Genomic DNA, 23,149 nt, shown 5'->3' with positions numbered 1-23,149 from the left:
ATAGAATTTCATTGTAAACTAAATACATATCTATATTAGGAACTTATCCCTTATTAATATTGATTCGTAGCTTGTTTCTTTGTTAAGAATAACAACTTAATCCAAATTAGTGTGCTCGATGCATATTGCCTAGCGCCTCAGCGCACCATTCCGCCCTTAGTAGTGGCATGCCTCCATCTTCCTGTCTTCTGATTGACAGCACTTTGCATTGCCTGAGCTAGCTAATGTCAGTAACTAAGTGTGCTATTGAACACAAGTCATGTCTTCCCTACACAGCATCAGGAGACAGGACTGTATGCGAGCAAGCACATGCATGAATGCGCTTTCCTTTATAGACAGCACATGTCTGGGTGATACAAGCTCTATGAGTCAGAAGTGAGGACAGAAATAGTCTCCTAATAAACTAAGGGAACAATTTTTATAAGGGGCGACTATAAAGATATGTAATTAATTTACTATGCAATTTACGACAGACTCCTTTTAATGTGCATTTGACTTTGTTCGGAGCGTCACACAAAAGTTATTGTTGTCATATGTTGTATAATGGCGATATGACAATGTGAACACACCCTAAATGTGTGTACAAAAATGTGTTTTCTTCTTTATAGCTACATCAAAGTGGCTCTCGAGTAGTCCTCCTAGTTATGGAATCGTCTGCATGGGAGATGTATGAGTTTCATGGAGTGACACCAAGCATAGCATTTGCTGATACATCTCCCTTACCGTACCATCCACGAAAGCTTCACTTGGTGAGATGCCCACAGGGATATGGGTTCCTTTTAAGGCAAGAGAAGTGTTTAGGAGGACATGGTAAGCAATTTGATGTGATGAAACAACTGCAAATAGTCAACCAACAGGGAAAACACAGCTGATAGCTTTTACATTATGTATATGCCCCTACTAATGGAAAACCTGCATACTGAGTCCACTTTTTAGGCAGGTGATCACCTGAGTTATAATATGGCCATATATTTCACTAGCACGTACCACTTTAGCTTGATGTTCTGAAAAGGTGTTGCAAGTGCCAGCGCCGCCATAACATGTACAGTAGAGACCAAAAGTTTGGAATTTTCTTAAAAAGTGTGATTACTTCTGTCTGGTTGGTGTGATGCCATTTTCCTGGTGATTTTAGTAAGCTAAAAGCAAATGGTTGTCGGCTATAAGGATGGAAATTGTGTTTGACATTCTTTTATCCCTATATGTGTTAGTTTTCAACATTTTATTACCAGATGTGAGAAAGCTTTTTATTCTGAGAGTGAAGTCAGGCAAAAGCTAAAAAGAGTTAGCTAAGGAATTCAACTATTCTCAAAGTCAAGCATCACGTATAATAAAGAAAGAAAAAGAAGGTTATGGAACAGCTGACAAACCTACAAGTGGACGACCATGGTAAACTTCCTTCAAAGTTGTTTTTCCTGAAGAAGTAACGCTGTACTTCGAAACGCGTTGAAATAAACCACCACCTTACTTTACTAAACTCAATCCTGTCGGCAGCGTGGAAATTGTCCACTAACTCCTTTTACCTTCTGATAATAGTGGTACCTGGAGGCTATCTGCAAGAGCTCCAGTGAATACCAGGTAGCCACTTAGCTACGCTCCTCCTAGCTAAACCCAGTCCGTGATACAATGAGTCCACCAATCACGTACGCCATCTGCATGAGTAACCCTGAGATTGGCTGGCCGCATCGCATCACAGGGTCCTACATAAGTCCCGGTGACACGATGCTCAGCACACTATCCTCAGAAAGCAGTTCAGGGAGAGTTGTTATAGGGGAGAGAGCGTATTTTAGAGCAGTCATATAGTCAAGGTTTATTGCCTTACAGTCCTTATCTAGGTATACTGCTGCTGCAACCTAAAAACAACAGTCTTTTTCATACATATTTTCCTTTATCTAATAAAACCGCCGTTACCTGTATTCAGTGGAGGGATAGTTTTGGATTAGATGCATTTGGCAGGGTTTATTATTGCTATTGAAGTACTTGTATAATGCTGCTGCACCGTTAAAAGAAAAGTCCCTTTCAGAGCTACATAATTTATTTTCCCTACTGATACCAGAAAGTTTGCATATAAATATATACCCAATTAAGGCATGTGGAAAGGAACGGGAAAGTGGATGTGCTTCTGATGGTGCACGTAGAGGCCAAGGCCGTGGGCCAGGTAGAACTGTGCCTCCTATGGGAGCTGTCACAATCAGCTGCAGCTGCCCATAGACACCCCCAAGCTGACCGACCTCAGAAGGTGAGGGGCGCGCGTCCCCCAGGGACGCAATACGGACCCTTTATACTGCAGAGGGGGACCCGGGCCTGACCGAACTAGGAGAGGGCAGAGACTGGGGTTCTGTGGCAGCTGAGCATGTGGACAAGGAAAGAGACACGTAGAACTTGATTACACCGCACAACTTCAGGTATAGAGAAAGTAAAGTTTACTAAAGTAAAGTCACACAGTACATAAACAAAACATGACAATGTCAGGCTCCCGATTCCACACCTCCAGAAGGGTACCACCCAGTGGACCCCAAGGTACCAACGGATCACCGAGGCACACATAGGCATGACATCAGGGTACACGAGGTCAGCAGGACGCAGGCAAGACATCAGGATACTGACAGGGCATCAGGACATCAGGAATACCGGATAGACAACTGGGACACAGGCGTGGCAGCCCAGGGCATCGGCTGGGACACTGGCGTGGCAGCCCAGGGCATCAGTTACATCAGGACATCGGACACAGGAAGGACATTAGGACATAGGCAGGGCATCAGGACATCAGGAATACCGGATAGACATCTGGGACATTGGCGTGGCAGCCCAGGTAGTCGGCTGGGACACTAGCATGGCAGCCCAGGGCATCTGTTACATCAGGACATCGAACTCAGGAAGGACATCAGACACAGGAAGGACATCAGGAAATCAAGACACAGGCAGGGTTACAGGGTACAGACAGGACATCTGGACCCAGGGTCACCGGCAGACATCAGGCAGGAGTCGTTCGGTTCCGGACATCCGACACGACCTACAAGCACCACCAGTCATCAGGCTCCAGACTGCGGTCATCAGGCTCCGGGCATCGGACCTAGGAAGGAACTCAAGCGTGATGGTGCAAGCACCACTGTACTGGGCCAGAGGGGGTTAACACCGCATGGTACTCAGAGCACAGAGTAGTAGATGCTCCGCAGAAACACCAGTTACAAGAGACTCAAAGTCACAGGGTGTGAGGCTCCAGATGCAGAGAGGGATTCCAGGAACATAATCACAGCAGACACAGTTCAGACAGATTCAGGTACAGGACAGGCACAGGATCAAGGATTCGGGCCTGGAGAAACCGCCTCCAGGACAGTCGACATAACAGGACAAAACAGGAATCAAGGCAAGGGCTTTGGTACCAAAACATAGACAGGAGAGGTGCAGGAACACAAACACACATAGCAAAGTTCAGGAGCTTTGTGAGTAGCTCAGACCCCGCCCATAGGGCAGGGGAACTTTATATAGGAGCTGCCCCTCAGCAATTGGCTGGGGACAGCATTTCAAGTACACACACTAACCCTGATAAAACCAGAGGAGGTGTGGCCGCGCACGCCCTAAGCACAAACAGTAACCATTACAGCACAATCAGTGCAGGAACTCTGGCTTAGGGCACCTGGCTGTGACTGCATGCACTGACACACGTGGAAAGTCATGCACCAGCTGCAAATGACCTTGCAACCTGCGGACAGCTTCCACAGCGGCAACCAGGGACCACACATGCGGATGGTCATGCAGCTGGTCATGCAGCAGGGCAAAGACCTAGCCACCCATGTACTGCTGCGCAGCAGAGCAGGGAATTGAGAAGGCTCCATACAGGTAACAGCCAACAGTATCCCAGCTCAGATTAGGGGGAAAGGAGCAAAGGGTTAAAGCAAAGACATGCATTGTCTCGTCGAAAACCAGATACAGACAGAACGGCGTGACAGGAGCACAACAAACATGCTTATCCAGGAGACCTAGCTTCCTGTCCCACTTTGCAGGGGAATGCGGGACATCGTTCTTGAAGGCAAAACAGTGCGAACAGGTGGTAGGTTGGATTGCAGATAAAGCTTCCAGTATATTTCCCAGCACCACCCTGTCTTCTACATGGTCCAGTTTCACCAGCCAAAAGTCTGGGCCACATAATCCTCACCCTGATCCTCCTTCCTCCCACCATGGCAAGTCTCAGGAGATAAGTGATCCCACACTCAGACACTTCATAGAGCTATTTACGTTTCCATTTTTTGGTTCTGGCCTCTCGCCCTGCACGTTTCAAGAGGGACATGAGGAGCTCATGTTTAGTGATGGCCAAATATTTGAGCAGCCATGGTCAGATGACGACAATGGTAGGAAACTGCAAATAGTGTCTCAAGAGGTAGATGATGATGAGATCCAGTTGCAAACAAGTGATGTTGTTATGTCAAAAAGTCAGAAGAAGTGTTTCCCTATTTGGTGCTTTGTTAAATGAAAGTCCGGACGATAAAACCTGTTCAGCACCAAGATCAGCAGGGGCCTCACCACTACCAGCATGCACATGTCATCAAAGCATCTGACTAGGTGGGCCACATGCCTGGGTCCACAATCAGTGTATGCAGATTACATTATACTGCATTACGCAGTTTATCCAATTCTGACCATGAGAAATTGGCCCAATTTTAGCACCTTATTAGATGTGTTCAGGTTTTTGTACTTACATTTTATATATTTTATGGATTGTAGTTTACTAAAATTTGTCAGATTGTACGTGTGCACTTCGCATATTGCATAGTGCATATTGTATTTCTTTTTCTTTTCTGTGTCGTTGTCCATGTCAGTCGCAAGATGGAAGCACTGCAGCACTGCTTCAGTGACAACAGGCTCTGCTGAAGCTAGTTTGTTTAGGTGACAAACAGCACACCACCGCAGAGTTGTTAACAGGTATAACAGACCAGACAAATCTGTGACTTGCTGCTGAACCTTCAACCAGCCATGGTCGTGTGGAATAATCGCCATTACCTGGTGGTGGCTCTGAAGCTTGGCAAGCTTTGCACATGTATCATTCCTGGCCCAAGTACTCAACTTAGTAGTTCAGAGCTTTTTGAAAACGTACCCAGATTTGCTTGCATTACTTGTGAAGGTATGTCAGATGTACGTCCATTTCCGCATGTCAGCTACAGCTGACATCTATCTGGCAGTGCTGCAGCAGCACTTGCAAGTGCCAGCTTACCAACTGGTGTGTGACGTGACCACGCGCTGGAACTCCATATTGCATCTGTTGGCAAGGCTTTGTGAGCAGCAGAGGGCAGTAGTTGAATACCAGATACAACGTGCCCATCGGTATTATGATTAGTCACCGCACATAACAACCGACAAGTGGGCATAGGTGTCTCACATCTGTTAGGTTGTACAAAACTTTGAGGAATCATCCAAGATGGTGAGCATTATGACACCATAATTAGCGTAACCATCCCGTTTCTGTGTCTACTCAAACTCTCGCTGCTCACAATTAAAGAATAAGCTTTGCATGAGGATCAGGTTGAGATGGAGGAAGAAAGTACACAGGCTGATACTACACAGCCAAGCCTCATCTTATCTTCTCAGCCCGGATTGGGTGATAATTAGAAGGAGGAGGCTGAGGAGGAACAGGAGATGGTTGCCTGCACTACAGAGGGTATTACCCACACCAGCTTCATCCCATCTGTTCAGTGTGGATGGGCTGAAGAGGAGAAGGAGAGAGAAGAGGAGGAGGAGATGGAGAGTTGTCCTCCTGGTGGAGACAGGGAAGTCTTGCCTGTTGGGAGTCTGATATGCATACACACATGGATGACTTTATGTCCCGCTGCCATTCCCGTGACCCTCCCATTATGCGCTTTTTGTCCAACGCCGATTACTGGTTGTTCACCCTTCTCGATCCATGCTACAAGCACACGTTTCAATCTCTCCTTCCTGAGACAGAGAAGGCTAGTAAAATTGTGTAATACCAGAAGGCCCCAGTCAAGCAATTAGTACGAAAATTCCCACTTGACAACGCTGGCAGCAGAGGTCATAGATCCTTGAGCAACCAAGGAGGAGAGAGGAAGGAGACACACACCAGATCCAACAGAGGCAGGGGAACAGTATTAAAGGTCCAGGAAAGTTGCATTAGACCCTCCCAGCACCCAAGCTCTGATGTTCGGGGTAGTCTGACAAGGATAGAAAAGTTGTGGACAATGGTGAAGGAGTACCTAGCTGATGGTACCAGCTTGCTCCGTAATTCATCTGTGTGGTATAACTATTGGGTATCCAAGTTGGACACGTGGCATGAACTGTCCCTCTACGCCTTGTAGGTGCTGGCCTGCCACTAGCATTTTGTCAGAGTGGGTTTGTCAGAGGTGCATCCACCTGTCAACTGAAAATGAGAACAAGCTGACTCTTACCAAAATGAATAAGGCCTGGATTGGCCCAGACTTCTCAATTTCACCCGATGACAGCAGTGGAAAACAAAGCCAATTCGTAGGGTCAGCCCTCGCTCAAAATCTTTAGAGGGTCATCAGGCAGCCCTCACTCACTCAAAATGTTTATGGAGTCATCAGGTGGCCCTTATTCATTTATTTGGCAGCCCTCACTCAAAATCTTGATAGTATTGTCATGCTGTCCTCATTCAAAATCTTCATAGGGTCATCAGGTGGTCCTCACTCAAACTCTTCATACGTCAACAGGTAGCCCTCACTCAAAATTTTTACAGAGTCATCAGGCTGCCTTCACTAAAAATATTTATTGGGTCATCAGGTGGCCCTCATTCAAAATCCTTATAGGGTCATCAGGTGGCCCTCACTCAAAATCTTTATAGGGTCATCAGACACCCCTCACTCAAAATCTTTATAGGGTTATCATGTGGCCCTAACTCAAAATTTTTTAGAGGGTCATTACACAACCCTCGCTCTTAATTTTTCCAGGGAGTGTATGATGCCCTCCTTCATAATTTTTACAGAATATGTATGAGGCCTATCTCTACAATTCTCTTGCATATATATATATTTACCTCCCAGGGGTAAATGTTTTTCAGATCTTGCACTTCGTGCATAAGCTTTACCAGTCTAGGAGTCCCGCTCCTTAAAAATGTGGAAAAAATGTTTTCTGTGTTCCTCTTCTACGTGTCTTCCAAGGTGTATTGCAGTCCCTTTTTCTAATTTTTGGCAGCCCTTGCACTTAGTGCATAGCTTTTTTGAGTCTAGAAGTCCAACTACCTAACAATTTTAACAGAATGTGTATGAAACCCTCCTTTATGTCTAATACAGGGTGTATAGGAGTTCCTCTTCTTTCTAATTTTTAATAAATATCAAGAAACAGAAAAAAAACGACCAGAAAGTCCAAACTATATTGTAAAATTAAAATATATAATTTTATTGAAAAACAGATTTAAAACAATGAGATCACAAGATCTATACATATTAAAACATAGCTTCAAATATTGTATATTATTAAATGAACGCAACCAATTCCAGTAAATGAATGACAAATCGTGGACTACACTGATAGTACATATGGCTCATGGATGTGTGCTAATAAATATTGAGTGCAAAAAAAATGTAGGTATGAGGGGCTGAAAAAGTGTTACTGACTGTTACACACACCGCTCTTCCGCGGCGCTGTAGCGCTGCGCTCCGGCATCCTCGTTCCACTGCTGCGCCTCTGCGTCGCGGTTCTCACCGCTCCAGCGCTGCACTCCTCCGCTCTCGGTCCGCCGCTGCTGCGTCCGAGTCTGCACGCTCTTCCGCCTTTCCTGCACTTCCGGTGGCCAGGTCCGTAGCAGGTATCCTGTCTCTGCGCAGGCGTTCTAGCTTCCCTCCTGGACGCAGGTCTAGCCTCCCTGCTACCGCTTCCTGAGGTCATGGGGTTCCCTCAACCAATCCTGTTCCAGCGTCTACTATTTAAGGTAGCTCTTCCTGCTTCCTGGTGCCTGATTGTTTTAGCACCTTTGCTATTACGTTTGGCCCACCGTTTGCTTTCCTGCCTCTTGGCCCGAACTCTGTGCCCTTCCGTGCAACCTTCCCTTTTACTCCTCGCCTCCCTTGTTGTTTTCCCTTGGTTCCAGTTTTACCGTTCCTATTGTGTTCTTTGGTTTTGTTTTCTGTTTTCTTCCCTCAGGTCCGCTCCTCTCCTGCCTTCCAGTCCTCAGGTCCTTCCGCTACCTCCCGGAGTCTCCTTCCATACCCAGCCTCTGCTCTCTCTCTTCCTGGAGCCGTCCCTGCTGGTATCTCACCGTGGGTAAGTGACCTCTGGGCTTGCTCCTTGCGGTCCCTGTATAGGGGTCGTTCTCTCCTAGGCCGCTCGCCCAGGGGTAGGTCTCCCCACGGTCCAGAGGGTCCACTCTTGTCTTCTTTAGCTCGCTACATTACAATCAGGCCATGGACCCCGCTGGTACCCCTTTTTCGGCCCAGAAAGAGCTAACCCATTTGCGCGATAACCAACAGCGCATAATGGCTTTCTTGAAATCTATGGAGTCTCGCCTCACGTCGATTCAATCTACTGACCCAGTTAACGCCGCCCAATTAGCTAGCCTCCAACAAGAGCTTGCCCAACAACGCGATACCCAGTCCCGCATGCTGAGTTATATGGCCTCTATTGATGACCGTTTATTTAATCTTCAGTCTGCCCCAGCTGTGGTCGCGCAAGCCCCTCCCCTAGATTCCAGTTCTCCGTCCACCGCTCACCCTCCTCCTCGACTAGGTAAACCTCCCAGGTACTCCGGCGATCCTAAACTCTGTAGGGGATTTTTAAATCAATGCCGCCTCCACTTCGAGCTTCTGCCACTTCAGTATCCATCTGACCGGGCGAGAGTGGCGTTCATAGTGTCTCATCTAGAGGGAGAGGCATTAGCCTGGGTGAATCCTTTATGGGAGCGTGACGATCCCGTGGTCTGCCATCTGGATGAGTTTCTTGAGACCTTTCGGAAGGTCTTCGATGAGCCCGGACGTTTAGCCTCTACGACGGAGTCTCTTTTTAATTTACGTCAGGGATCTTCTTCTGTAGGACAATATGCCATCCGCTTCCGTACTCTGGCCTCAGAGTTAGGGTGGAACAACGAAGCTCTTGTGGGTGCTTTTTGGCGGGGCTTGTCCAGTCGTATTAAAGACGAGCTCGCCGGTCGTGACACTCCCACTACCCTTGAGGACCTTATCTCTCTCGCCACCCGGATTGACCTCCGTTTCCAGGAGCGTTCGCGGGAGTCTGCTCGAGAGAGGAGACCTATGCCTGTATCTTCTACCCTCCGTTTGCCCAGTTCTCCTCGTGCTCCCGTTTCTGTTCCTCCTTCTGTCCCAACCTCCGAACCTATGCAAGTGGATCGAGTTAAAATGGCGGAACAACGCCGCAAGGAGAGGCGCACCCAGGGTCTCTGCTTCTATTGTGGTAGTGCTACCCATTTACTCCGCAGTTGTCCTGACAGACCGGAAAACTCTTCCGCCTAGGCCAGGTAAGAGAGGCCTCCCTAGGTGCTCACGTTTCCTCTCTACCTCTGACTCTTTCCATTCTTTTTATTTCTAACCAGCATCAATCTTCCGAAGTGGCGTATGTGGATTCTGGAGCGGCAGGCAATTTTATCAGTCTTGAAGCGGTTCGGAGGCTTCGCGTACCTGTAATCTCTTTGGACACCCCCCGCTTAATCGCGTCTGTGGATGGAAGACCCTTACAAGACGCTATTTCTCTCGTCTCTGAAGAGGTGGAGATTCAAATTGGGGCCCTTCATCGCGAGAGGATCGCTTTTTATGTTCTGCCTAACCTCTCCTATGCCTTCCTGCTGGGTCTTCCTTGGCTTCGACTACATGAGCCTACATTAAGTTGGCGCACAGGAGACGTACTTCGATGGGGTTCTTCGTGCCATGATCGCTGTCTTCAATCTGTTTGTCCAGTTTCTCGTACCCAGCCTGCTGAAGTTCCTGATGGATTACCTTCCCCTTACTGGTCTTTCGCTGACGTCTTCAACAAGTGAGAGGCAGAAAACCTTCCTCCTCATCGTACCTACGATTGTCCTGTGGAGCTTCTCCCCGGTCGTTCTCCTCCTAGGGGAAGAATTTACCCGCTTTCTGCTGCTGAGACCAAATCTATGTCCGAATACATACAAGAGAACCTAGCTAAGGGTTTCATCCGGAAATCCTCCTCCCCTGCTGGAGCAGGGTTCTTCTTTGTGAAGAAGAAGGACGGTTCCTTAAGACCTTGTATAGACTATCGGGGACTAAACAGCATCACGATCAAGAATCGGTATCCTCTGCCCCTTATACCGGAGCTCTTCGATCGCCTCCGAGGCGCCCGTATTTTTACTAAGCTAGACTTACGTGGCGCTTATAATTTGGTCCGGATCCGCTCTGGCGATGAGTGGAAGACCGCCTTTAACACCCGGGATGGACATTATGAGTATTTAGTTATGCCTTTCGGTCTCTGCAATGCTCCCGCGGTTTTCCAAGAGTTCGTCAACGACGTGTTCCGGGATCTTCTTTACTCTTGTGTTTTGGTATATCTGGACGACATCCTTGTTTTTTCTTCTGATCTTCCGTCACATCGCAGGAGCGTTCGCGAAGTCTTACAACGCTTAAGAGATAATCTCTTGTATGCCAAGATTGAGAAATGCCTATTTGAGCAAACCTCTTTGCCTTTCCTGGGATACATTGTTTCTGACTCCGGTTTTAAGATGGACCCTGAGAAAGTGAATGCCATTTTAAACTGGCCGCGGCCCTGCGGAGTGAAAGCCATCCAACGCTTCATCGGATTCGCCAACTACTACAGGCAATTCATCCCGCATTTCTCCTCCATAATCCGTCCTCTCTCTTTTCTCCCTCGCAAGAGTTCCTGCTCCAAGGATTGGTCTCCTGAGGCCGAGGAGTCCTTTGTTCGACTTAAGAAATCTTTTTCTTCTGCCCCAGTCTTGCATCACCCGGAGGTGAACAAGCCTTTTATTCTGGAAGTTGACGCCTCCTCTACCGGGGCCGGAGCAGTGCTCTCTCAAAAGACCCCGGAGGGTCTAACGGCTCCATGTGGCTTCTTCTCTAAAGCCTTCTCTTCCGCTGAACGAAACTACACTATTGGAGATCGTGAACTGCTGGCTATTAAACTGGCCTTGGAGGAGTGGAGGTATCTTCTAGAGGGCTCGGTTCATCCGTTTGTTATCTTCTCCGATCACAAGAATCTTACTTATCTGCAGACTGCGCAAAGATTAAATCCTCGTCAAGCTAGATGGTCTTTGTTTTTTGCTCGCTTTGAATTCGAACTTCGCTTTCGGCCCGGCAACAAAAACATAAGAGCTGACGCCCTGTCCAGGTCTTTCCAGTCATCCGATGCCATAGAGGAGCCTGCTTACATCATTGACCCTACTAAAATGGTCACCGTTGCTCCTGTACGGATGTTCCAGCCTCCTCCGGGTAAGACTCTTGTCTTGGATGCTGACACGAAGAGGGTCTTATCTTGGGGCCATTCTTCTAAATTGGCTGGCCATGCCGGAACTAGAAAGACGTTTCTTCTCATCTCACGATACTATTGGTGGCCTACCTTACGTCAAGATGTAAAAGACTTCGTAGCCTCTTGTCCTTCTTGTGCCAGAAACAAGGTACCCAGACGACTACCGCTTGGAAATCTCCTTCCTCTTCCTGTTCCGTCCGCCCCATGGCAACACATCGCAATGGACTTCATCACCGATCTACCTTGCTCTTCTGCCTGCACGGTCATCCTCGTTGTTGTGGACCGATTCTCTAAGATGGCTCACTTCATCCCTTTGTCCGGTCTACCTTCAGCTCCTGAGTTGGCAAACATTTTCATTCTTAACATTTTCAAATTCCATGGTCTCCCTCAGCACATCGTGTCAGACAGAGGGGTTCAATTTACTTCCCGCTTCTGGAGAGCCTTGTGCAAACTTCTAAAGGTGAATCTGGACTTCTCTTCCTCTTATCACCCTCAAACTAACGGTCAAGCAGAACACACTAACCAGACTCTGGCTGTCTATCTTCGGCATTTTTCTAATGCTCACCATAATGACTGGGTCAAACTACTTCCTTGGGCGGAGTTTGCCTATAACAACCATTCCAGCGAGTCCTCTGCAAAGTCTCCATTTTTTATTGTTTTTGGACGGCATCCGAGTGTTCCTTTACCGGTTTCTCCTGCCTCTGGTGTTCCTGCAGCTGACTCTATGGCTCTCGACTTTTCTTCCATCTGGGGCGAGGTCAAACAGACGCTAAATCAAGCTTCGTCCAGAATGAAAAAACAAGCAGACAAGAGGCGTTTAGACTCTTCTCCTTTCTCCCCTGGTGATAAGTAGGGTTGAGCGACTTTCATTTTTTTAAGATCGAGTAGGGTTTTGGGAAACCCGATTTTGTCCAGAGTCGAGTCGAGTGCAGTCGGCCGATTATCGCTAAAAGTCGGGGATCGACCGAAACACGAAACCCAATGCAAGTCAATGGGGAAGCATAGTCGGCAGTGAGTGGAGGCCAGGAAAACACCTACAGTGCCCATTTTAATGCCAAAAACATCCATTCTTGTTTCTGAAGCTTGCCAATCTTAATTAACTGTATAATAATAGTTGGGCATAGGGAATTGGGGGAAAGTTGTGGGGGGAGTAGGGCTGGCTCAAGTTTTTCGTGGGCCCAGGAAATGCGGACTACGTCACGGCGGTGTTGCAGGGAAAGGTAAGTATTTAAAAGTTGCAAGTGCTGTGATCCTGAGCAAGCAGGGGGGGCCCACTCGTTCGCATTGCCACTGGCACAGGGCCCCTCAAAGTACGGCGGTGTGTTTGCATGGCGGGGGCGCCTCCCACCAGCAGCGACACTTTTGCGTACTCTGAGGGGCCCTGTGCCAGTGACGTCGCCAACGAGTATGCCCCCCCACCTGATGAAGGAACCTGCACTTTCATCTGCACCTTCCTCTTTGTCCCTGTGTAAGGTGGTATAACATGCGGGAAGGGGAACCTTACTTTCAGCAGGGACAGATTCTGGCTGTGTAGAGTACAAGGGGAATGTAGTGGTCTAGGTCAATGTACCAGCAGACTCATTTAGCAGTGGCTGGGCAATGGGCAGGATGAGGAGGAAACAGATATAGGGCCAAAGAATAAAGTAGGCTACATGCAGTTCAAAATTGGTAACAGGACTAAACAGGCGGCATTGCTTTGTTCAGTGGAGTAGCAAACCCAAGAGCAGCAGACACTGTTTCAAGGGCCTAACCACACTAGTAGGCCAAATGCAGTTTAATATCTGATAGTATAGGGCGAAAGCCAGAATGTGGAAGCTCAGCTTTGTTCAGTTGAGGACAACACCAGGGAGGGGCAGACACCTTTAGTAGGCCGGAAAAGCCTATTGCATTTTTTAAAATGGTAATTTGGAGCAGAAGGTTGAAGCTCAGCTTTATTTAGTTGAGGGCAACACCAGGGAGGGGCAGAAGCCGTTAGTAGGCCCTAACCACCATTTTTTTTTTTTTTAAAACCACTTAATGAGAGCCGGAAGGTTGAAGCTCAGCTTTATTTAGTTGAGGACAACACCAGGGAGGGGCAGAAGCCGTTAGTAGGCCCTAACCACCATTTTTTTTTTTTTTAAAACCACTTAATGAGAGCCGGAAGGTTGAAGCTCAGCTTTATTTAGTTGAGGACAACACCAGGGAGGGGCAGAAGCCGTTAGTAGGCCCTAACCACCATTTTTTTTTTTTTTAAAACCACTTAATGAGAGCCGGAAGGTTGAAGCTCAGCTTTATTTAGTTGAGGGCAACACCAGGGAGGGGCAGAAGCCGTTAGTAGGCCCTAACCACCATTTTTTTTTTTTTTAAAACCACTTAATGAGAGCCGGAAGGTTGAAGCTCAGCTTTATTTAGTTGAGGACAACACCAGGGAGGGGCAGAAGCCGTTAGTAGGCCCTAACCACCATTTTTTTTTTAAAACCACTTAATGAGAGCCGGAAGGTTGAAGCTCAGCTTTATTTAGTTGAGGACAACACCAGGGAGGGGCAGAAGCCGTTAGTAGGCCCTAACCACCATTTTTTTTTTTAAAACCACATAATGAGAGCCGGAAGGTTGAAGCTCAGCTTTATTTAGTTGAGGACAACACCAGGGAGGGGCAGAAGCCGTTAGTAGGCCCTAACCACCATTTTTTTTTTTTTTAAAACCACTTAATGAGAGCCGGAAGGTTGAAGCTCAGCTTTATTTAGTTGAGGACAACACCAGGGAGGGGCAGAAGCCGTTAGTAGGCCCTAACCACCATTTTTTTTTTAAAACCACTTAATGAGAGCCGGAAGGTTGAAGCTCAGCTTTATTTAGTTGAGGACAACACCAGGGAGGGGCAGAAGCCGTTAGTAGGCCCTAACCACCATTTTTTTTTTTAAACCACATAATGAGAGCCGGAAGGTTGAAGCTCAGCTTTATTTAGTTGAGGACAACACCAGGGAGGGGCAGAAGCCGTTAGTAGGCCCTAACCACCATTTTTTTTTTTTTTAAAACCACTTAATGAGAGCCGGAAGGTTGAAGCTCAGCTTTATTTAGTTGAGGACAACACCAGGGAGGGGCAGAAGCCGTTAGTAGGCCCTAACCACCATTTTTTTTTAAAAACCACTTAATGAGAGCCGGAAGGTTGAAGCTCAGCTTTATTTAGTTGAGGACAACACCAGGGAGGGGCAGAAGCCGTTAGTAGGCCCTAACCACCATTTTTTTTTTTAAAACCACATAATGAGAGCCGGAAGGTTGAAGCTCAGCTTTATTTAGTTGAGGACAACACCAGGGAGGGGCAGAAGCCGTTAGTAGGCCCTAACCACCATTTTTTTTTTTAAAACCACATAATGAGAGCCGGAAGGTTGAAGCTCAGCTTTATTTAGTTGAGGGCAACACCAGGGAGGGGCAGAAGCCGTTAGTAGGCCCTAACCAAAGTTGAAGGCCAAATGCAGTTTAATTTCTGATACTATAGGCCGAAAGCCAGAAGGTGGAAGTTCCGATTTAGACAGTGGAGGACAATTTGAATTAGGGACTGCAGACAGACTTAGTAGGCTGTCCCCTGTGGACCATGCATCCACCACATTAACCCATTGCGCCGTAATGGACACGTAATCTTCCGTGGCCATGCCTACAGGTCCATGCGTCTGTTGTCAGGTGCACCTTTGTACTCACAGATTGCCAGAGTGCATGGACAATGCGGTCTTCTACATGCTGGTGGAGGGTTGGGATGGCTTTTCTCGCAAAAGAAGTGTCGACTGGTTAGCTTGTAGCGTGGTACAGCGTAGTCCATCATGGCCTTATTAATAGTAAATAAAATATATAACTAGGCTCTATGAACTTTTAAATAGGTTCCAGGGGTACACGGGCAGCATTGGTGTGGTCAGTGGAGGAGTATTGCAAGTAGGGGCTGCAGACAGGCTATCAAAGGCCTAAAATAACAAACAGTAGGCAGTCATGGCAGTTTTACATCGGTTACATGGATACACAGGCAGGCACTCCAGGCAGCATTGTGCTCAGTGGAGGAGTATTGCAAGTAGGGGCCGCAGACAGGCTATCAAAGGCCTAAAATAACAAACAGTAGGCAGTCATGGCAGTTTTACATCGGTTACATGGATACACAGGCAGGCACTCCAGGCAGCATTGTGGTCAGTGGAGGAGTATTGCAAGTAGGGGCCGCAGACAGGCTATCAAAGGCCTAAAATAACAAACAGTAGGCAGTCATGGCAGTTTTACATCGGTTACATGGATACACAGGCAGCTAGGTGGTGAGTGGAGGAGTATTTAAAGTAAGGACCGCAGACAGGCTATCAAAGGCCTAACATAACAAACAATAGGCTCATGGCAGTTTTACAGCGGTTACATGGATACACGGGCAGGCAGCTTGGTGGTGGTGAGTGGAGGAGTATTTAAAGTAGGGACCGCAGACAGGCTATCAAAGGCCTAACATAACAAACAATAGGCTCATGGCAGTTTTACAGCGGTTACATGGATACACGGGCAGGCAGCTTGGTGGTGAGTGGAGGAGTATTTAAAGTATGGACCGCAGACAGGCTTCGAAGGCCTAACACAATAAAATGGGCTGGCTGTAGGCACTTTAAAATTGGTTCCAGGGGTACACGGGCAGCAGTGGTCTGGTCAGTGGAGGCCTAGTGGAAGTATGGACCGCAGACAGGCTTCGAAGGCCTAACACAATAAAATGGGCTGGCTGTAGGCACTTTAAAATTGGTTCCAGGGGTACACGGGCAGCAGTGGTCTGGTCAGTGGAGGCCTAGTGGAAGTATGGACCGCAGACAGGCTTCGAAGGCCTAACACAATAAAATGGGCTGGCTGTAGGCACTTTAAAATTGGTTCCAGGGGTACACGGGCAGCAGTGGTCTGGTCAGTGGAGGACTAGTGGAAGTATGGACCGCAGACAGGCTTCGAAGGCCTAACACAATAAAATGGGCTGGCTGTAGGCACTTTAAAATTGGTTCCAGGGGTACACGGGCAGCAGTGGTCTGGTCAGTGGAGGACTAGTGGAAGGAGGGAGCGCAGAAAGGCTTCAAAGGCCTAAAATAACAAACAATAGGCTCATGGCAGTTTTACAGCGGTTACATGGATACACGGGCAGGCAGCTTGGTGGTGGTGAGTGGAGGAGTATTTAAAGTAGGGACCGCAGACAGGCTATCAAAGGCCTAACATAAAAAAACAATAGGCTCATGGCAGTTTCACAGCGGTTACATGGATACACGGGCAGGCAGCTTGGTGGTGGTGAGTGGAGGAGTATTTAAAGTAGGGACCGCAGACAGGCTATCAAAGGCCTAACATAACAAACAATAGGCTCATGGCAGTTTTACAGCGGTTACATGGATACACGGGCAGGCAGCTTGGTGGTGAGTGGAGGAGTATTTAAAGTATGGACCGCAGACAGGCTTCGAAGGCCTAACACAATAAAATGGGCTGGCTGTAGGCACTTTAAAATTGGTTCCAGGGGTACACGGGCAGCAGTGGTCTGGTCAGTGGAGGCCTAGTGGAAGGAGGGACCGCAGACAGGCTTCGAAGGCCTAACACAATAAAATGGGCTGGCTGTAGGCACTTTAAAATTGGTTCCAGGGGTACACGGGCAGCAGTGGTCTGGTCAGTGGAGGCCTAGTGGAAGTATGGACCGCAGACAGGCTTCGAAGGCCTAACACAATAAAATGGGCTGGCTGTAGGCACTTTAAAATTGGTTCCAGGGGTACACGGGCAGCAGTGGTCTGGTCAGTGGAGGCCTAGTGGAAGTATGGACCGCAGACAGGCTTCGAAGGCCTAACACAATAAAATGGGCTGGCTGTAGGCACTTTAAAATTGGTTCCAGGGGTACACGGGCAGCAGTGGTCTGGTCAGTGGAGGACTAGTGGAAGTATGGACCGCAGACAGGCTTCGAAGGCCTAACACAATAAAATGGGCTGGCTGTAGGCACTTTAAAATTGGTTCCAGGGGTACACGGGCAGCAGTGGTCTGGTCAGTGGAGGACTAGTGGAAGGAGGGAGCGCAGAAAGGCTTCAAAGGCCTAAAATAACAAACAATAGGCTCATGGCAGTTTTACAGCGGTTACATGGATACACGGGCAGGCAGCTTGGTGGTCAGTGGAGGAGTAGGGACCGCAGACAGGCTATCAAAGGCCTAAAATAACAAACAATAGGCTCATGGCAGTTTTACAGCGGTTACATGGATACACGGGCAGGCAGCTTGGTGCTGAGTGGAGGAGTAGTGCAAGGAGTGTCTGTCCCAGTACTCCCAAAATATAAATAGATGTTAATGTCTCGCAAAACAACCAAAACAAAAAAAAAGATGGCATACTTAGGTACAGGGGTGGGCTCATCTGCTGTGTTTCTGACATAGTAATTTGGCAGTAACTATTTAATGGTGCCAATATAGGACACAGACACAGACTACTTTAAGTTGCATCATAGATGTCTACAAATTTGTATTGTCAGTGCCAGACATTGAATGATGTCAGCGAATAGACTAAAGATTGGTGGAGCTGTGCGACATAATTTTGCACGTAGTAGAGCCCAGTTTGAGCTGGGGTAGGGGGGAACTCTCTTGAGGCCGGCGGGACCGCCCCAGGGCCACTCATGTTACAACGGTGTGTCTGACGTTGGGTGCGCACCACCACCGCCAGAGACACTACATTGTACTATGAGGGACCCAGTAGCAATGCCGTCAACCAAAAGCGAGCACACCCACCTCTTCAGACAAACAGCAGTCTCACGGGTGCTTGCGCCAAGTCGCGATACCACGGCCCCGTGTGGGGAGTTTGGCCATTTAGGGAGGTGTAAACATGTCGTATGCTGTACAATCTGCAGCAGCAAATTAGACATTAGAAAAGTAATTCACAGGCAAGAGCTTTTCATAGGAAAGCTAGGTGTCGGCCGGGCAAGGTGGGGCAAAAGATTTTGAAATCCAGTTGTGGTTCATTTTAATGAATGTTAGATCGTCAACATTTTGGGTAGCCAGACGAGTCCTTTTTTCGGTTAATATTGACCCTGCAGCACTGAATACTCTTTCTGATAGGACACTTGCTGCCGGGCAAGCAAGCTCCTGCAATGCATATTCTGCCAATTCTGGCCAGGTGTCTAATTTGGAGGCCCAGTAATCAAATGGGAATGACGGTTGAGGGAGAACATCGATAAGGGATGAAAAATAGTTAGTAACCATACTGGACAAATGTTGTCTCCTGTCACTTTCAATTGATGCAGCAGTACCTGTCCTGTCTGCGGTCATAGCAAAATCACTCCACAACCTGGTCAGAAAACCCCTCTGTCCAACGCCACTTCTGATGTGTGCACCCCTAACACTCCTAGTCTGCTGCCCCCTGGAGCTCGTGTGAGAACGATCACGTGCGCTGTGTGCTGGGAATGCCTGAAGCAAACGGTCAACAAGAGTTGATTGTTTGGTTGCTAATATTAGTTCCAAGTTCTCATGTGGCATAATATTTTGCAATTTGCCTTTATAGCGTGGATCAAGGAGGCAGGCCAACCAGTAATCGTCATCGTTCATCATTTTCGTAATGCGTGTGTCCCTTTGTAGGATACGTAAGGCATAATCCGCCATGTGGGCCAAAGTTCCACTTGTCAAATCTCCGGTTGTGATTGGTTGAGGGGCAGTTGCAGGCAAATCTACGTCACTTGTGTCCCTCAAAAAACCAGAACCCGGCCGTGACACGCAACCAATTTCCTGTGCCCCCGTGAAAGTTTCCGCATTAAAAATATACTCATCCCCATCATCCTCCTCGTCCTCCACCTCCTCTTCGCCCGCTACCTCGTCCTGTACACTGCCCTGACCAGACAATGGCTGACTGTCATCAAGGCTTCCCTCTTCCTCTGGTGCAGACGCCTGCTCCTTTATGTGCGTCAAACTTTGCATCAGCAGACGCATTAGGGGGATGCTCATGCTTATTACGGCGTTGTCTGCACTAACCAGCCGTGTGCATTCCTCAAAACACTGAAGGACTTGACACATGTCTTGTATCTTCGACCACTGCACACCTGACAACTCCATGTCTGCCATCCTACTGCCTGCCCGTGTATCCTCCCACAAATAAATAACAGCACGCCTCTGTTCGCACAGTCTCTGAAGCATGTGCAGTGTTGAGTTCCACCTTGTTGCAACGTCTATGATTAGGCGATGCTGGGGAAGGTTCAAAGACCGCTGATAGGTCTGCATACGGCTGGCGTGTACAGGCGAACGTCGGATATGTGAGCAAAGTGCACGCACTTTGAGGAGCAGGTCGGAGAACCCAGGATAAGTTTTCAATAAGCACTGCACCACCAGGTTTAAGGTGTGAGCCAGGCAAGGAATGTGTTTCAGTTGGGAAAGGGAGATGGCAGCCATGAAATTCCTTCCGTTATCACTCACTACCTTGCCTGCCTCAAGATCTACTGTGCCCAGCCACGACTGCGTTTCTTGTTGCAAGAACTCGGACAGAACTTCCGCGGTGTGTCTGTTGTCGCCCAAACACTTCATAGCCAATACAGCCTGCTGACGCTTGGCAGTAGCTGGCCCATAATGGGACAACTGGTGTGCAACAGTGTCATCTGCCGATGGAGTGGTTGGCCGACTGCGTTCTGTGGAAGAGCTGTAGCTTCTGCAGGAGGACGAGGAGGAGGAGGAGGGGGTGCGAACGCCTACAGCCAACTGTTTCCTAGACCGTGGGCTAGGCACAACTGTCCCTAAATTGATGTCGCCTGTGGACCCTGCATCCACCACATTCACCCAGTGTGCCGTGATGGACACATAACGTCCCTGGCCATGCCTACTGGTCCATGCATCTGTAGTCAGGTGCACCTTTGTACTCACAGATTGCCTGAGTGCATGGACGATGCGCTGTTTAACATGCTGGTGCAGGGCTGGGATGGCTTTTCTGGAAAAAAAGTGTCGACTGGGTAGCTCGTATCGTGGTTCAGCGTACTCCATCAGGGCTTTGAAAGCTTCGCTTTCAACTAACCGGTAGGGCATCATCTCTAACGAGATTAGTCTAGCTATGTGGGCGTTAAAACCCTGTGTACGCGGATGCGAGGATAAGTACTTCCTTTTTCTAACCAGAGTCTCATGTAGGGTGAGCTGGACTGGAGAGCTGTAGATCGTGGAACTTTCGGGTGTGCCGGTGGACATGGCAGACTGAGAGACGGTTGGAGACGGTATTGTTTCCGCCGGTGCCCTACATGCAATATTTCCTCCTACAAAACTGGTGATTCCCTGACCCTGACTGCTTTTGGCTGGCAAAGAAACCTGCACAGATACTGCCGGTGGTGCGGAAAATGGTGGCCTTACAGTGACGGAAGGGATGTTGCGTTGCTGACTAGCTTCATTGGCCGAGGGTGCTACAACCTTGAGGGACGTTTGGTAGTTAGTCCAGGCTTGAGAATGCATGGTGGTTAAGTGTCTATGCATGCAACTAGTATTTAGACTTTTCAGATTCTGACCTCTGCTTAAGCTAGTTGAACATTTTTGACAGATGACTTTGCGCTGATCAGTTGGATGTTGTTTAAAAAAATGCCAGACTGCACTCTTCCTAGACTCTGATCCCTTTTCAGGGATTGCAGACTGAGCTTTAACCGGATGGCAACGCTGTGCTCCAACAGGTTTTGGCTTTGACACGCGTTTTGGTCCAGATACGGGCCCGGCAGATGGAACCTGTTGCGATGTTGATGCCTGCTGCGGCCCCTCCTCCACCTCCGCTTCTGAACTACTGCCGCCTGCACCCTGTTCCCCCAATGGCTGCCAATCGGGGTCAATAACTGGGTCATCTATTACCTCCTCTTCGAGCTCGTGTGCAACTTCGTCTGTGTCACTGTGTCGGTCGGTGGTATAGCGTTCGTGGCGGGGCAACATAGTCTCATCAGGGTCTGATTGTGGATCTGTACCCTGAGAGGGCAATGTGGTGGTCTGAGTCAAAGGAGCAGCATAGTACTCTGGCTGTGGCTGTGCATCAGTGCACTCCATGTCAGAATATACTTGTAATGGGCATGGCCTGTTAAATGTTTCACTTTCTAAGCCAGGGACGGTATGTGTAAAGAGCTCCATGGAGTGACCCGTTGTGTCGCCTGCTGCATCCTTCTCTCTTGTTGTAGTTTTTGCTGAGGAGGACAAGGAAGCGACTTGTCCCTGACCGTGAACATCCACAAGCGACGCGCTGCTTTTACATTTACCAGTTTCGGAAGAGGAGGCAAAAGAGCTAGAGGCTGAGTCTGCAATGTAAGCCAAAACTTGCTGTTGCTGCTCCGCCTTTAAAAGCGGTTTTCCTACTCCCAGAAAAGAGAGCGTTCGAGGCCTTGTGTAGCCTGACGACGAAACTGGCTCCACAGCTCCAGACTTAGGTGGAATATTTTTATCCCCACGACCACCTGATGCTCCACTACCACTACCATCATTACCAGCTGACAATGAACGCCCACGACGACCTCTTGCACCAGACTTCCTCATTGTTTTAAAATCTTAACCAAAGTAACTTTATTTGTTGCTATCAAACAACTTACACGGTGAGCTATAACTTCAGTATGATTTCAATATCCCTTAACAGGTTGGTGAGACCACAAGGAAAATCAGGCACAATGTTACACACTCTGTTTTCTGTGGCACAAAATCACAGAGATGACACACACGCAGGACTGTCACTCAAGCACTAATGTCAATATTAATCTCCCACCTAATTTATTTATTTTTTTTTCTCAGGGAGACTTTAGAAACCAAATAATATTAAAAAAAAAAAAAAAAAAGGCTTTCTATGGCCCACAATTAGAGAGAGAGAGGTGGCACAACCAGGAGTCAAGACTGGCGCACAAGCTGAAAGGGCAATATTACTCTCCCACTGTTTTTTTATGTATTTTTTGTTTTTTTCAGGGAGACTTTAGAAACCCAATAATATTTAAAAAAAAAAATAAATAGGCTTTCTATGGCCCACTGAATGAGAGGGAGAGAGGTGGCACACCCAGGAGTCAAGACTGGCACACAAGCTGAAAGGGCAATATTACTCTCCCACTGTTTTTTTAGGTTTTTTTTGTTTTTTCAGGGAGACTTTAGAAACCCAATAATATTTAAAAAAAAAAATAAATAGGCTTTCTATGGCCCACTGAATGAAAGGGAGAGAGGTGGCACACCCAGGAGTCAAGACTGGCACACAAGCTGAAAGGGCAATATTACTCTCCCACTGTTTTTTTATGTATTTTTTGTTTTTTTCAGGGAGACTTTAGAAACCCAATAATATTTAAAAAAAAAAATAAATAGGCTTTCTATGGCCCACTGAATGAGAGGGAGAGAGGTGGCACACCCAGGAGTCAAGACTGGCACACAAGCTGAAAGGGCAATATTACTCTCCCACTGTTTTTTTAGGTTTTTTTTTTTTTCAGGGAGACTTTTGAAACCAAATAATATTAAAAAAAAAAAAAAAAAAAAAATATAGGCTTGCTATAGCCCACTGAATGAGAGATAGCGCACACACAGCAGTGGCACACAAGCCCTGACTGAGGCCAATATTTTTCTCCCACTGATTGATGTAGTGTTTCTGTGTTGAGGTAGATTTTAGAACACAAATCACGGAAAAAATAAATAGGCTTTCTATGGCCCACTCAGTGAGAGATGGCACACACAGGGATGGCACTGTAGCAGAAATGCCAATCTTAATCTCCCACAAAAAAAAAACAAAAAAAAAAAAAAAACTGTCCTACAATTACTATCTCCCTGCAGTAATGTAAGCCAGGTATGGCAGGCAGCAATA

General features: G+C 47.7%; 1 protein-coding gene across 1 annotated transcript in view; it reads left to right on the top strand.

The window, feature by feature from the left end:
* Positions 1–23,149, top strand: part of NHERF4 (NHERF family PDZ scaffold protein 4) — a 247,570-nt gene that overhangs the window by 172,251 nt on the left and 52,170 nt on the right. Inside the window, exon 7 of the mRNA XM_077250577.1 lies at positions 609–810. Within this exon, the coding sequence (XP_077106692.1) occupies positions 609–810 (202 nt within the window). The remainder of the gene's footprint in view (positions 1–608; positions 811–23,149) is intronic.

The sequence above is a fragment of the Ranitomeya variabilis genome, chromosome 4 (genome assembly GCF_051348905.1).
Source record: "Ranitomeya variabilis isolate aRanVar5 chromosome 4, aRanVar5.hap1, whole genome shotgun sequence".
Lineage (NCBI taxonomy): Eukaryota > Metazoa > Chordata > Amphibia > Anura > Dendrobatidae > Ranitomeya > Ranitomeya variabilis.
Note: the sequence above shows the minus strand (reverse complement) of the source record. Positions and strands in the feature narration are given on the sequence as shown.